This window comes from Jaculus jaculus, chromosome 16 (assembly GCF_020740685.1).
Source record: "Jaculus jaculus isolate mJacJac1 chromosome 16, mJacJac1.mat.Y.cur, whole genome shotgun sequence".
NCBI classification, from domain to species: domain Eukaryota; kingdom Metazoa; phylum Chordata; class Mammalia; order Rodentia; family Dipodidae; genus Jaculus; species Jaculus jaculus.
In genome coordinates, this window is record NC_059117.1 from 53,851,883 (window position 1) to 53,863,781 (window position 11,899).

Genomic DNA, 11,899 nt, shown 5'->3' on the forward strand with positions numbered 1-11,899 from the left:
TAGGGTTTCACCCTATCCCAGGCTGACCTGGAATTTACTATGGAATCTCAGGATGATGGCCTTGAACTCACAGGGATCCTCCTCCTACCTGTCTCCCAAGTTTGGGATTAAAGGAGTGTGACTCCATGCTTGGCTTCATCTTAAATTTTTTTTTAAAAATATTTTTCCTTTATTTATTTGAGAGAGAAAGGAATAAACATATATAGAGAGAGAACGAATATATATGGGTGTGCCAGGGCCTCCAACCACAGCAAATGAACTCCAGACACATGTGCCACATTGTGCATCTGGCTTTATGTGGGTCCTGGGGAATCAAACTTGGGTCCTTGGCTTTGAAGGCAAGCGCCTTAACCACAAAGCCAACTCTCCAGCCCTGAATATAATTTTTAAAGGTAAGGGCTGACCTGGAACTCAGTGATCCTACCTCAGCCTTCCAAGAACTGGGATTAACCCAGCAAGCCTTCTTCTTCTTCTATTTTTCCCCTAAGTAGGGTCTCCTCTAGCCCAGGCTAACCTAGAATCCTGGAATTCCTTATGTAATCTCAAGGTGGCCTTATACTCAGAACCATCCTCCTACATTTGCCTCCCAAATTCTGGGATAAAAGGTGTGCATCACCATGTCTGGCCTCCTCTTTGTTTAAAAGTTAACCTTAAAAAAGTAAACTTTAAGGGCTGGAGAAATGGCTTGGTGGCTAAGGCACTTGCTTGCCAAGCCTAAGGACTCAGGTCTACAGTACCCAAGTAAAGCTAGATACACAAGGTGGAACTTGTGTCTGGAGATTGCTTGTGATGGCTAGAGGTCCCCGGTGTGCCCACATTCTCTCTCAAATAAATAAATAAATATGTGTGTGTGTGTGTGTGTGTATGTATATATATAGACACACACACATACACACACACACACACACACACACACACAGAGACAGATTTTTTTTTTTGGTTTTTCGAGGTAGGGTCTCACTCTGCTCCAGGCTGACCTAGAATTAACTCTGTTATCTCAGAGTGGCCTTGAACTCATGGCAATCCTCCTACCTCTGCCACCTGAGTGCTGGGATTAAACAGATTTTTTTTTTTTAAGTAAACTTACAGGCTGGAGAGATAGCTTAAGTGGTTAAAGGTGCTTGCCTGCAAAGCCTAAGGACCTGGGGTCCAATTCCCCAGGACCCACATAAGCCAGATGCACAAGGTGGCTCAAGCCTTCATTTTTTAGAAAATATTTTATTGACTTATTTGTGGGGGGGAGGCAGAGAGAGAGAGAATGGATGTGCCAGGGCCTCCAGCCACTGCAAACGAACTCCAGATGCATGCGCCGTCTTATGCATCTGGCTTACATGGGTCCTGGGGAATCAAACTAGGGTCCTTAGGCTTCACAGACAAACGCCTTAACCAGTAAGCCTAACCCCAGCCCAAGCCTTCAATTTTTTTTTTTTTTTTTTGGAGGTAGGGTCTCACTCTAGCCCAGGCTAACGTGGAATTCACTATAGTCTCAGGGTGGCCTGGAACTCACAGTGGTCCTCCTACCTCTGCCTCCCAAGTGCTGGGATTAAAGGCGGGTGCCACCACACTTGGCTCAAGCCTTCATTTCTCTCTCTCTTTTTAAACATATATGTTAAAATTTTTATTTCATTTATTTGAGAGAAAGAGGCAGGCAGAAAGAGAGAATGGGCAGGCCAGGCCCTCAAACCACTGCAAATGAACTCCAGGTGCATGTTCAAGCCTTCCTTTCTTTCTTTTTTTTTTTTAGTTTTTCAAGGTAGGGTCTCACTCTAGCCCAGGCTGACCTGGAATTAACTCTGTAGTCTCAGGGTGGCCTAGAACTCACGGCAATCCTCCTACCTCTGCCTCCCAAGTGCTGGGATTAAAGGCATGCGCCACCACGCCCGACAAGCCTTCATTTAATTGCTAAGATTACAGGCATGATCACCTGTAGCTTGTTACTGCAAACTCTGGTAAGAAACAATCATCCAAATTAAGTCTGGGCCTACAGGTTTTTAAAACTTCCAAATGCTAAAAATTTGTAAATTGTCAAACTCATCATTCCTTACCCCATGAAAGCACAAAAGTAGCTAGTGATAAAAGTGACTCAGCAAAAAGCTGTTTCCATTAGCTAATACTTAACAAGCATTTTATTTCCTGCCAGACATCAGGAAAAATTTTATGTAGATCATTTAATTCTCATTTAAGAGTTAAACAAGTGGGGCTGGAGCAATGGCTTAATGGTTGAGCCATTTGCCTGCAAAGCCAAAGGACCCCGGTTTAATTCCCCAGGACCCACATAAGCCAGATGCACAGGATGGCACATGTGTCTGTAGTTTGTTCGCAGTGGCATGTTCAATTCTCTATATGCTAATTCTCTTTAATAAATAAAATATTTCTTCAAAAAAAGAGGCAAACAAATGTGAATGCAGCTGACTGAGAGCACAAACTAGTGGGCACTGGATCTAGAACAGAGGGCTCAAAGATCATGTTAAAGGAACTTTTCTGAGGACTGGGGGTATGGCTCAGGTGGTCGTCTTTGCCCAGTGTACAGGAGGCCTAAGTTCCATCATCAATGCTGCAAACATCAGGGATGGTGATATACACCCATAGTTCCAGAAATCAGGAGGTGGCTGCAAGAGGCTTAGGAACTGAATACAAGCCTGGGCTACTTTTGAAGCCTGCTTCAAAAACAAAACACAGGGGCTGGAGAGATGGCTATGCGGTTAAGGCACTTGCCTATGAAACCTAAAGATCCAGGTTTGATTCCCCACTACCCACATAAGCCTGAAGCACATGCATCTGTAGTTTGTTTTCTGTGGCTGGAGGCTATGGCATGCCCATTCTGTCTATCTGTCCCTACCTCTCAAATAAGTAAATAAATAAAATATTTTAAAAAGCACAGAGGGGCATGGGAAGATTGCTTAACTGTTGTAAGCACTTGCTTGCAAACCTGGGGACCTGGGTTCAATTCCCCAACCACCCACAACAGTCACTCAAGTGTCTGGTGTTTATTAGCAGAGGAAAGGGGCTCTGGCACTGCCCATTTCCACATCTGAGCAAAAGACAGACAGACAGACAGACAGACAGACAGACACACACACACACACACACACACACACACACACACACACACACATTAAAAAGAAGGGCCAGGGACTGAAGAAATGGCTTAGTGGCTAGGGCATTTGTCTCTGAAGCCTAAGGACCCCCCACATAAGCCAGATGCACAAGAGGGCACATGCATGTGGAGTTTGTTTGCAGTGGCTGGAGGCCCTGGTGCACCCATTCTCTCTCTCAAATAAATAAGTAAAATATTTTTTAAAAAAAGAAGAAAAAGGAGGGCTGGGCATGGTGGTGCACATCTTTAATCCCAGCACTCAGGAGGCAAAGGTAGGAGGATCACCGTGAGTTCAAGGCCACCCTGAGCTACAATGAGGACCTACCTCAAAAAGCCAAAACAAACCTTAAAACACACAAAGTAGTTTTTAAATCTGAAGCCTTCTGAAAGCATATTCTTCCTCATCTGATCTAATTTAGTTATTCCTAGCCACAAAATCAGAGTATGTATTAATGTATAACTCAATTCAGTGATGACAAGGAAGAGAAGCTCACCCCCAATGGTGCTCTCTTGAAATTCATGAAACTGGCCTTTCACGAATCGGAGCACTAGGCTTGACTTGCCGACAGCAGACTCTCCCAGAAGCACCAGCTTAAACTGGCATATTTTATTTCCAGTATTTGGCCCGTTGGGTCTTGTTGCTCCCCGATTAGCCATGTCCAAATTTGAAAGTCCCTAATGTCAAACTCCTGAATGAACTTCCAGGGTGCAAAGTGTCGATTTTTCTTTCTGGAGGAAAGGACACCTGTAAAGAAACAGTAAATTAAATCAAGGCAATCCAGTATTAGTCACATCAGTAAGCTGTGTCCATAGCATATTATGCAATTATAATCTCAACTGAAAATCTAATGTTATTTATTTTATTTCATTGCCTTTTTACGGAAGTAACTTAAGGGCATAGGAGTTAAGTCTAAAATCATGCTATAATTTTTAGGGCTCTTTATTCATTTGCAAGCAGAGAGATACAGATGGGGGGGGTGAAGGAGAGAAAGAGAGGAGAGAGGGAGGTAGGGTGAATAAATGAGTATATGGGCATGCCAGGGCTTCTAGCAAAGCCTAACAAACTTCAGGTGAATGTACCACCTTGTGCATCTGGCTTTACATGAGTACTGAGGAATCAAACCTGGGTTGTTAGGCTTTAAAGGCAAATACCTTAACCACTGAGAAATCCCCAGTCCTCTTTGCATGAATTTTTTTTTAATGCAAACCTTCAAAAAGAAACTTAGAAGGCTGGAGAAAGGCCTTGGTGGTTAAAGCACTTGCCTGCAAAGCCTAAGGACTCAGGTTTGATTCCCCAGTACCCATGTAAGTCAGATGCACAGGTGGTGCATGTGTCTGGAATTCTTTGTAGTGGCTGGAGGCCCTAGTGTGCCCATTCTCTATTAAATAAATAATTTTTTTTTTAAAAAGGAAACAACAGAGGATTGAAAGGGAAAACAGAAATGACAAAGAGAGTAGTGGAACATGTAATAAAAGCAGAAGGGGGGCCTATTTTGGGGGAGGGGAGCAGTGGGAGGACAAATAAGAACATAGTATAATGATACACATGTATGAAAATGTCACAGTGAAATCCATTTCCTTGTATACTAACCAAAAAATCAATTTAAAAAAAAAAAAGGCTACATGAGACATAGTGTTTCACACCTTTAATGCCAGTGCTTGACGAGGCAGAGGCAAGAAATTAAGGCCAGCCTAGAACAGTTGGCAAAACATGCCCCTCCCCAACTAACCTTCATTAAAGACTAGCAACACAGCCCACTAGAAGAATGCTCGCCTAGCAGAGAGGAGCGCCGTCAAAGACTTGTCTCTGTACCAGGTATGCAATACACTTAACCCCACCACTCAACAAGAAAAAGCACTACAATAATTCTTATGAATGAGGACAGACACAGAAAACATGACCGAGGACATACAGTAACTGACAGACATGTGACACCTGAGTTTCAAGCCCAGGTAACCTGGTAGTTGACTTAAGAATTTAGGCTTTGCTGGGCATGGTGGTGCACGCCTTTAATCCCACCATGCAGAGGTAGGAGGATCACCGTTGAGTTCGAGGCCACCCTGAGATGACATAGTGAATTCCAGGTCAGCCTGAGCTAGAGTGAGAGCCAACCTTGAAAAACCAAAAATAAATCAATAAAATTAAAAACAAACAAACAAAACCCCTCTAACTCTTAAGTCACACTACTTGGGTTGAACTTGCTCTGAGCAAAGTTGTTAGTAAATGGCAAGCTCTAGAGAACCAAGCCTGCAGTTTAGTATCTGAAGGCCGCTGTGAAACAATACGTTTTGGAGCAACCGATTTTTAAAAAATTTCTTGTTTGTTTATTTATTTGAGAATGACAGACAGGGAGGGAGAGAGAGGGAGAGGGAAGGAGAGGGAGGGAGGGAGGAGGGAGAAAGGGATAGAATAGGTGTGACAGGGCTTCCAGCCACTACAAATGAACTCCAGATGCATGTGCCCCTTTGTACATCTGGTTTACGTGGGTCCTGAGAATCGAGCCTTGAACTGGGGTCCTAAGCCATCTCTCCAGCGCAAACAACAGATATATTTAGTCTTCCAGTTTCATTATCTAGTTGATACAAGATTCTTTGATGGGCTGTAGAATGATTTACTCCCTTACACAAAATTTCTGTAGTTTTTGGACCAACAACACATATGCTATTGTTTTCTGTTAAACAGCACATGTGGATAAAGCTAGCCTGAGCAGCAATCCTGGCTCTAAGTACTAGGCTGGTGATGTTCCTCCTCCTCCATTCAGAGCCGGGTAGCACTGGGACTGGAGTCGCCCAGCACAGCCAGCGTGAGCTGTCAGGCTCAACGCAATCAGTAAATATTTGAAGCACTTTATTTTTCAGTTTACTCACAAGACAATCTTAATGGTTCACTCCCACCTTTTATCAAACTATAGAGCTGATACAGTGGCAAGCCTGTGACTGCAGCTCCTGGAAAGTGGAGGGAGGAGGACTGTGAGGTCCTTGAGGCCAGCACCAGCTAAACAGACCCTATCTCAAAATAACACATGAACAAACCCCAGTGGTTATTAGAACACACTAAAGTCGGGCATAAAGTCGCGCCTTTAATCCCAGACACCTGGAGGCTGAAACAGAGAACCCCCGAGAGTTACAGGACAGCCTGGCGCTATTGAGTGAGTTCCAGGTCAGCTTAGTCTTGAGACCCTACCTCAAAACCCAAATGAAAGCTGGGCGTGGTGGCACACACCTGTAATCCCAGCACTCGGGAGGCAGAGATAGGAGGATCACCGTAAGTTCAAGGCCACCCTGAGACTATATAGTGAATTCCAGGTCAGCCTAGGCCAGAGTGAAACCCTACCTCAAAAAAAAAAAAAAAAAAAAACAAAAAACAAAAAACAAAAAACAACCCAAAAACCAAAAACAAACACAAAATGAGGGTTGGAGAGATGGCTTAGCAGTTAGGGCACTTTCCTGAGAAGCCTAAGGAGCTAGGTTAGATTCCCCAGCTTGTGGGGGAAAGGTCTATTTTGGCTTACAGACTCAAGGAGAAGCTCCATGATGGCAGGGGAAAATGACAGCATGAAGACGGTGGACATTACCTCCTTGCCAACATCAGGTAGACAACAACAGGAGTGTGAGACAAACACTGACAACACCCATAAGCTTGACCCCAACAATACACTGCCTCCAGGAGGTGTTCATTCACAAATCGCCATCAGCTGGGAATCTAGCATTCAGAATACTTAAGTTTATGGGGGACACCCGAAACAAACCACCACACCATGTAAGCCAGATGCAGATGGTGGCACAAGCATTCGGAGTTCATCATTCTCTCTCTCATAAATTAGAAAAAAAATTAATCCACCCATCAATCAAAACCCCTATTATCCATCCAGTCCCAAGTGCTTACAATTCCAGCACTTCCTGAGGTCAAGGTAGAAGGCGTGCTGTGACTTACGTCCAGCCTGGGCTATAGTGTGAGCAGGAGGCTGGTCAGGGTTACATAGCAAGATCCTGTTTCAAAACAAACAAAAGAACTACCATTTCACCTCACCCCACAAAACAAAACAGATTTCAGAATCTAATCTTGGCTAGGCCAGTTTCTGCTGGAGAAATTCTTTAATTTCCAAATTCCTATTTCCATAATAAAACAATAACATGCATAGCTGTGGATGAGAATTAAGTGACATATGTAAATAATCTCTAACACAGTGCCTACTGAGTACACAGTAGCAATTAAAGTGCCCATTGATGAGCTAATGCTTAAGCAACAACAGATAGTTATACCAACAGAAAATACATGAGCAGGGCTGAGGAGCTAAGGGGCTTACCTACAAAACCCAAGGACCCAGGTTCTATACCCCAGTATCCACATAAAGCCAGAGGCACAAAGTGGCACACCCATTCTCTACCTACCTGCCTCTTTCTCTCAAATAATAAAGAAAATGCTTGAGAACAGACCAGACACATACTTTAACACTTTAAACTGTCTGTTAGCCACAAAAACAATAGATGACTTATGGAGGACAACTTACTCTCAATTTCTGTAGACTGTCCAAAACTTGAGGGCAATCATCAGATTTCCACAAAATAAATAAATAAATAAAAACAACCAAGTAGGTTGTGGTGCACTGAGGGAGGAAACTGAAGAGGCCGAGGGAGGAGAAGCATGAAAACCACCCAGAATTCTGATTTAGCTTTGCCGTGGATATTTCATTTCTTTTGTTTTTTTGAGTGTCTTTTAGTCCAAGTGAGTGCTAACTTCCATGTTGGGATCGTAGGCCTGGGCCTGCTTCTTTTTGGTTTGAAACAGGGCCTTACTATGTAGCCTTCCTGGGCTGGTATTGGCAATCCTCCTGCCTCAGCCTCCAGAGTGCTGGGATAACACCCAACCCCTTTTATGATTTTAAAGCTAATAAATCATTACGAACAAAGATGGCAAACAGGAAATGTGTCAAATTATAAAGAAACAACATAACACTAAGATTAAAAATTACATACAAGGAGCTGGAGAGATGGCTTAGCCATTAAGTGCTTGCCTGTGAGGCCTAAGGACCTCAGTTTCAGGCTCGATTCCCCAGGACCCACAGATGCACAAGGTGGCGCATGCATCCGAAGTTCGTTTGCACTGGCTGGAGGCCCTGGGGCGCCCATTCTCTCTCTCTACCTGCCTCTTTCTTTCTGTCTATCGCTCTCAAGTAAATAAATAAAAATAAACAAAAATTTTTAAAATTATATACAAGGGCTGGGGGAGGGGTAGCGCAGTAGGGCTCCTAATTTGTAATCAGTAGCAGTGGGTTCAACTTAATCCCTTGCACAAAAAAGGAGAAAAAAATTACATGCAATTATCTGTACTCATTACTTATTGAAACTTACGTCTCTTTCTGCCAAACTCAACTCTGCATAATTTTTTTTTTTTTTTTTTTTTTTTTTTTTTTTTACGAGGTAGGGTCTCACTCCAGCTCAAGCTGACCAGGAATTCACTATGTAGTCTCAGGGTGGCCTTGAACTCTCGGCGATCCTCCTGCCTCTTCCACCCGAGTGCTGGGATTAAAGGCATGCGCCATCATGCCTGGCTTAAATAAAAAATTTTAATCTTGAAAATAAGGAGTATTCTAAAGTCCTTTAGGCTCTAAACTTGCTTGTTCCAGGTCTACTGTGCTTACACCAACGCTACAAGTTCAGGTTTTATGTTAAGGGGAAAAAATAGATGGGCTGTAGAGATGGCTCAAAGGTCAAAGGCGCTTGCCTGCAAAGCCTGACGGCCAGGGCTCGATTTATTAACTACTTAAGCCATAGGCAGAAAGTAGCACATGCATCCGGAAGTTTGTTTACAGTGGCAAGAAGCTCTGCCGTTCCCCCCCCCCCCATTCTTTTTCTGTTTACAAAAAAATAGAGAAAATATATATTGTTTTAAAAGATGATGGGCAGTGTTGTGTATTCCCAGGGATGTGTTTTTTTTTCTTAGGTGTCAGGCAACCGATTCAGCCTTTGCATTCCACTCCAGTCGGACCAAAAATACAAGCCAACTATGCTTTCAACTTCTCCAAGGTCTGCAGGGAACACCCTCCCCTCTTGCGCCGGTCTCTCCCCACGCAGGGAGTTCCGCGCCCTCGTTACCAGGACTTCTCTTTGAACACCCCGGCTTCCTCACCACCCCCAGAGGTGGATGAACCACCAAGTTTGAACGAACCTCCCACTGTTTGCATTCTCCGGCTCTGCAAGTCCGGAGAGGGAGGCGGAGCTCCCCAAAGCACACCTGCCCTAGGTCCGGGGGAGAGGTGGGAAGAGAAACCGGAGGGAGGGTGCCCGTGCGTGGAGCACCCCGAGGGTCAGCTTCCGGGATGCATGGGCAGCGATGCTCACCGGACCCCCCTCCCCCCAGCACACACACACCCGGGGTCCATCGTGCCCCGCTCCCGATCCCCAGGCCTGGCTTTGGCCCCGGCCATCCCCAGGACGCGGGCCAGACACCACCGGCGGCCTCCGAGGGTTTCTTCCCACGGCGCCATCTTGAGAAGGGAAGAGGCTGACAGCCGTCGCTTCCGCGGCTCGAGTCCCCGCCGATCCCGGTGGGATGAGTCACCGGGGTCCGAGCCCGAGGGCGACCGCTCCGTCCGCGGGCCGGCCAGGGACAGCGCTGCGGAGAGGCAGGCAGGCACGCGGCCCGCCCGGCGCCGGGGCAGGACGGGGCTTACCTGCGCCCGAGCCGCCCGGAGCCCCGAGGACGGACGGACGGGCGGGCGGGCGAGCTGCGGCTGCGGCGTCACCTCCTCGCCGCTCCCCTCTCGCTCTGGCCGGCGGCGCGGGCTTCCGACCGTGGTGCCCGCCCCTGCCGGGCTCCGTCTCCGCCTCCGTCCGCTCCGCCTTCCTCCTCCTTCCTTTTCTCCTCCTCCGCCGCCGCCGTCGGAGTTCCCACCGGTTCTTCCTCCTCCTCCTCCTCCCTCCTCCGCCTCCTCCCCTTCACGCCGGCCCGCCGGCTCCCTTCCTTCCCTTCCCGAACCAAAACACAAACACTCCACTCCCAGCGCTCCGCAACCACTTCCGGCGTCGCGGCGTCGGCCACGTCGCTGCACGGACCGAACTGCGCGGCGACGTCACTTCCGGCCGGCGCCCGACACGCCCGCCCGCTCCATTCGCTCCCTTCCCAGGGGGCGGGCCGGATGGGGACGTGGGGCGTGACGTCACGAGGGCCCGCCCCTCGGCCGGCGCCATTGTTATCCGGGCGGAGGGGCTTGCTGAGGGGCGCGCGGGGTGTGACCTGGGGAGGTGCGCTGTCCCACGCTCCCGCCACCCGGCTGCGCCGCACAAGGAGCTTCTGAGGATTTAGAGTGACAGTTGCGATGCCCCCCACGTGTCGCCAGGGGATGGGCGTGTCGATAGAGAGCAGCCAGTCTTTAAAAAAAAAAATTATTTGGGAGCTGGAGTGATCGCTTAGCAGTTTCTTGCAAAGCCCAAGGACGTCGCTTCGAAGTCCAATTGGTTCGAAGGCCAAATCTACAAGGTGGTGCATGTATCTGGAGTTTGTTTGCAAAGGCTAGAGGCCCTGGCTCTATCATCTCCTCCCTCCCTTCCCTCCATCTCACACAAATACATACAGTATTTTAAAATTCTTGTTTCACTTTAGTTTATTTCCCAACAGAGAAAGAGAGAGACTATGGGCATGTCAGGGCCTTTTGCCCCTGCAAAGGAACTTCAGGTACATGCATCACTTTGTGCATCCGTCTTTACCCGGGTACTGGGGGATCGAACCCGTGGCTGGCAGGCTTTGCAAGTAAGCCCCTGGAATGGCTGAGTCATCCTTTCCAGCCCCAGAGGAGCCAGTCTTCATCTCCACCTCTCAGGCTTCCCTGGGGCAGTGAAACTACAAATAATTTTCATTTATTGGGAGTTTATCTGATTTTCATAGGGTAATTCCCCAAACTAGCTTTGAATTAGAATTTCCCTTTGAGGGATGTACTTAACTGCTTTAGCAGTTTTTCATCCCGAAATGTGCTGGCGAGCCTGTCTCCTGACATCATAACTCCTAAAAGTGATCCTCCGCAGCACTGGAAACCAGTATGTTCACAGTGCCTGCCAGCCAAGAGCGGATCATGCTTGTGGGATGAATGAATGGCCCTACCTGTTTTACAGGTAAAGAATTTGAGGCGGAAGATGTTGAGTAACTTGGCGGAGGAGGTCACTGCCTGGGTAGTGATGTAGCTAGATTCTGTCCTGCAGCTGGATTGGGAACAAGAATTCTTCAGATGCCACTGAAAGGCAATTCATTGGGCTGGAGAGATGGCTCAGCGGTTAAGGCACTGCCAAACGAAACGACCCGAATTTGATCCTCTAGTACCCACAGAGGTCATGTGCAGCAGCTAGAAGCCCTGCCTGCCCATTCTCTGCCCCACCCCTGCTTGCAAATAAATAAATAAATATTGGATATAATTTTCGCTTTTTTTAAAGCAGGCAACCCAAAATGTTCAGCCCTTGTATTTCGCCACATTGAAAGCAGTGACCAGTTATTGCCAGCTTTATCAAAAGGCAGACTGCATTTTGTAGCTGTGTGAATCTTAAATACAGAAGTAATTTTGTGTTCTCCTGACTTGGACTATATAATGTTTTCATTTTGATTTTTACAAATTCTTTGGGTCTAATTCTGTGAGCCTACCTATAGCACTGGATTAAAATGTCTGTATCGTTTCTTTAGTTATCCAGTAACTTTTAAACTGTTGCAAAAGTATAAAAGCCAGCCCACGACAGTTTTCTGTACATGTTAAGAACCTTCCTGTTCAGTCTTCATGATTCTTATGTGAGGAACACCAATAGAGCTGATCTATGCTG

At 46.6% G+C, this 11,899-nt stretch overlaps 1 protein-coding gene across 2 annotated transcripts in view; it reads right to left on the minus strand.

Moving 5' to 3' along the window:
• The window catches only part of Rab5a (RAB5A, member RAS oncogene family), a 47,609-nt gene extending 37,699 nt beyond the window's left edge, over positions 1-9,910 (minus strand). The window contains exons 1-2 of one of the 2 annotated variants that reach the window (XM_045136047.1): positions 9,772-9,910; positions 3,592-3,842 (exon numbers count right to left, since the gene is read on the minus strand). In XM_045136047.1, the coding sequence (XP_044991982.1) occupies positions 3,592-3,754 (163 nt within the window). In that variant the 5' untranslated portion in view covers positions 3,755-3,842; positions 9,772-9,910. Of the gene's footprint in view, positions 1-3,591; positions 3,843-6,983; positions 7,078-9,771 lie in introns of those variants that run through there. The other variant, XM_045136048.1, reaches the window with a different exon arrangement.
• Positions 9,911-11,899: the final 1,989 nt, after the last annotated feature.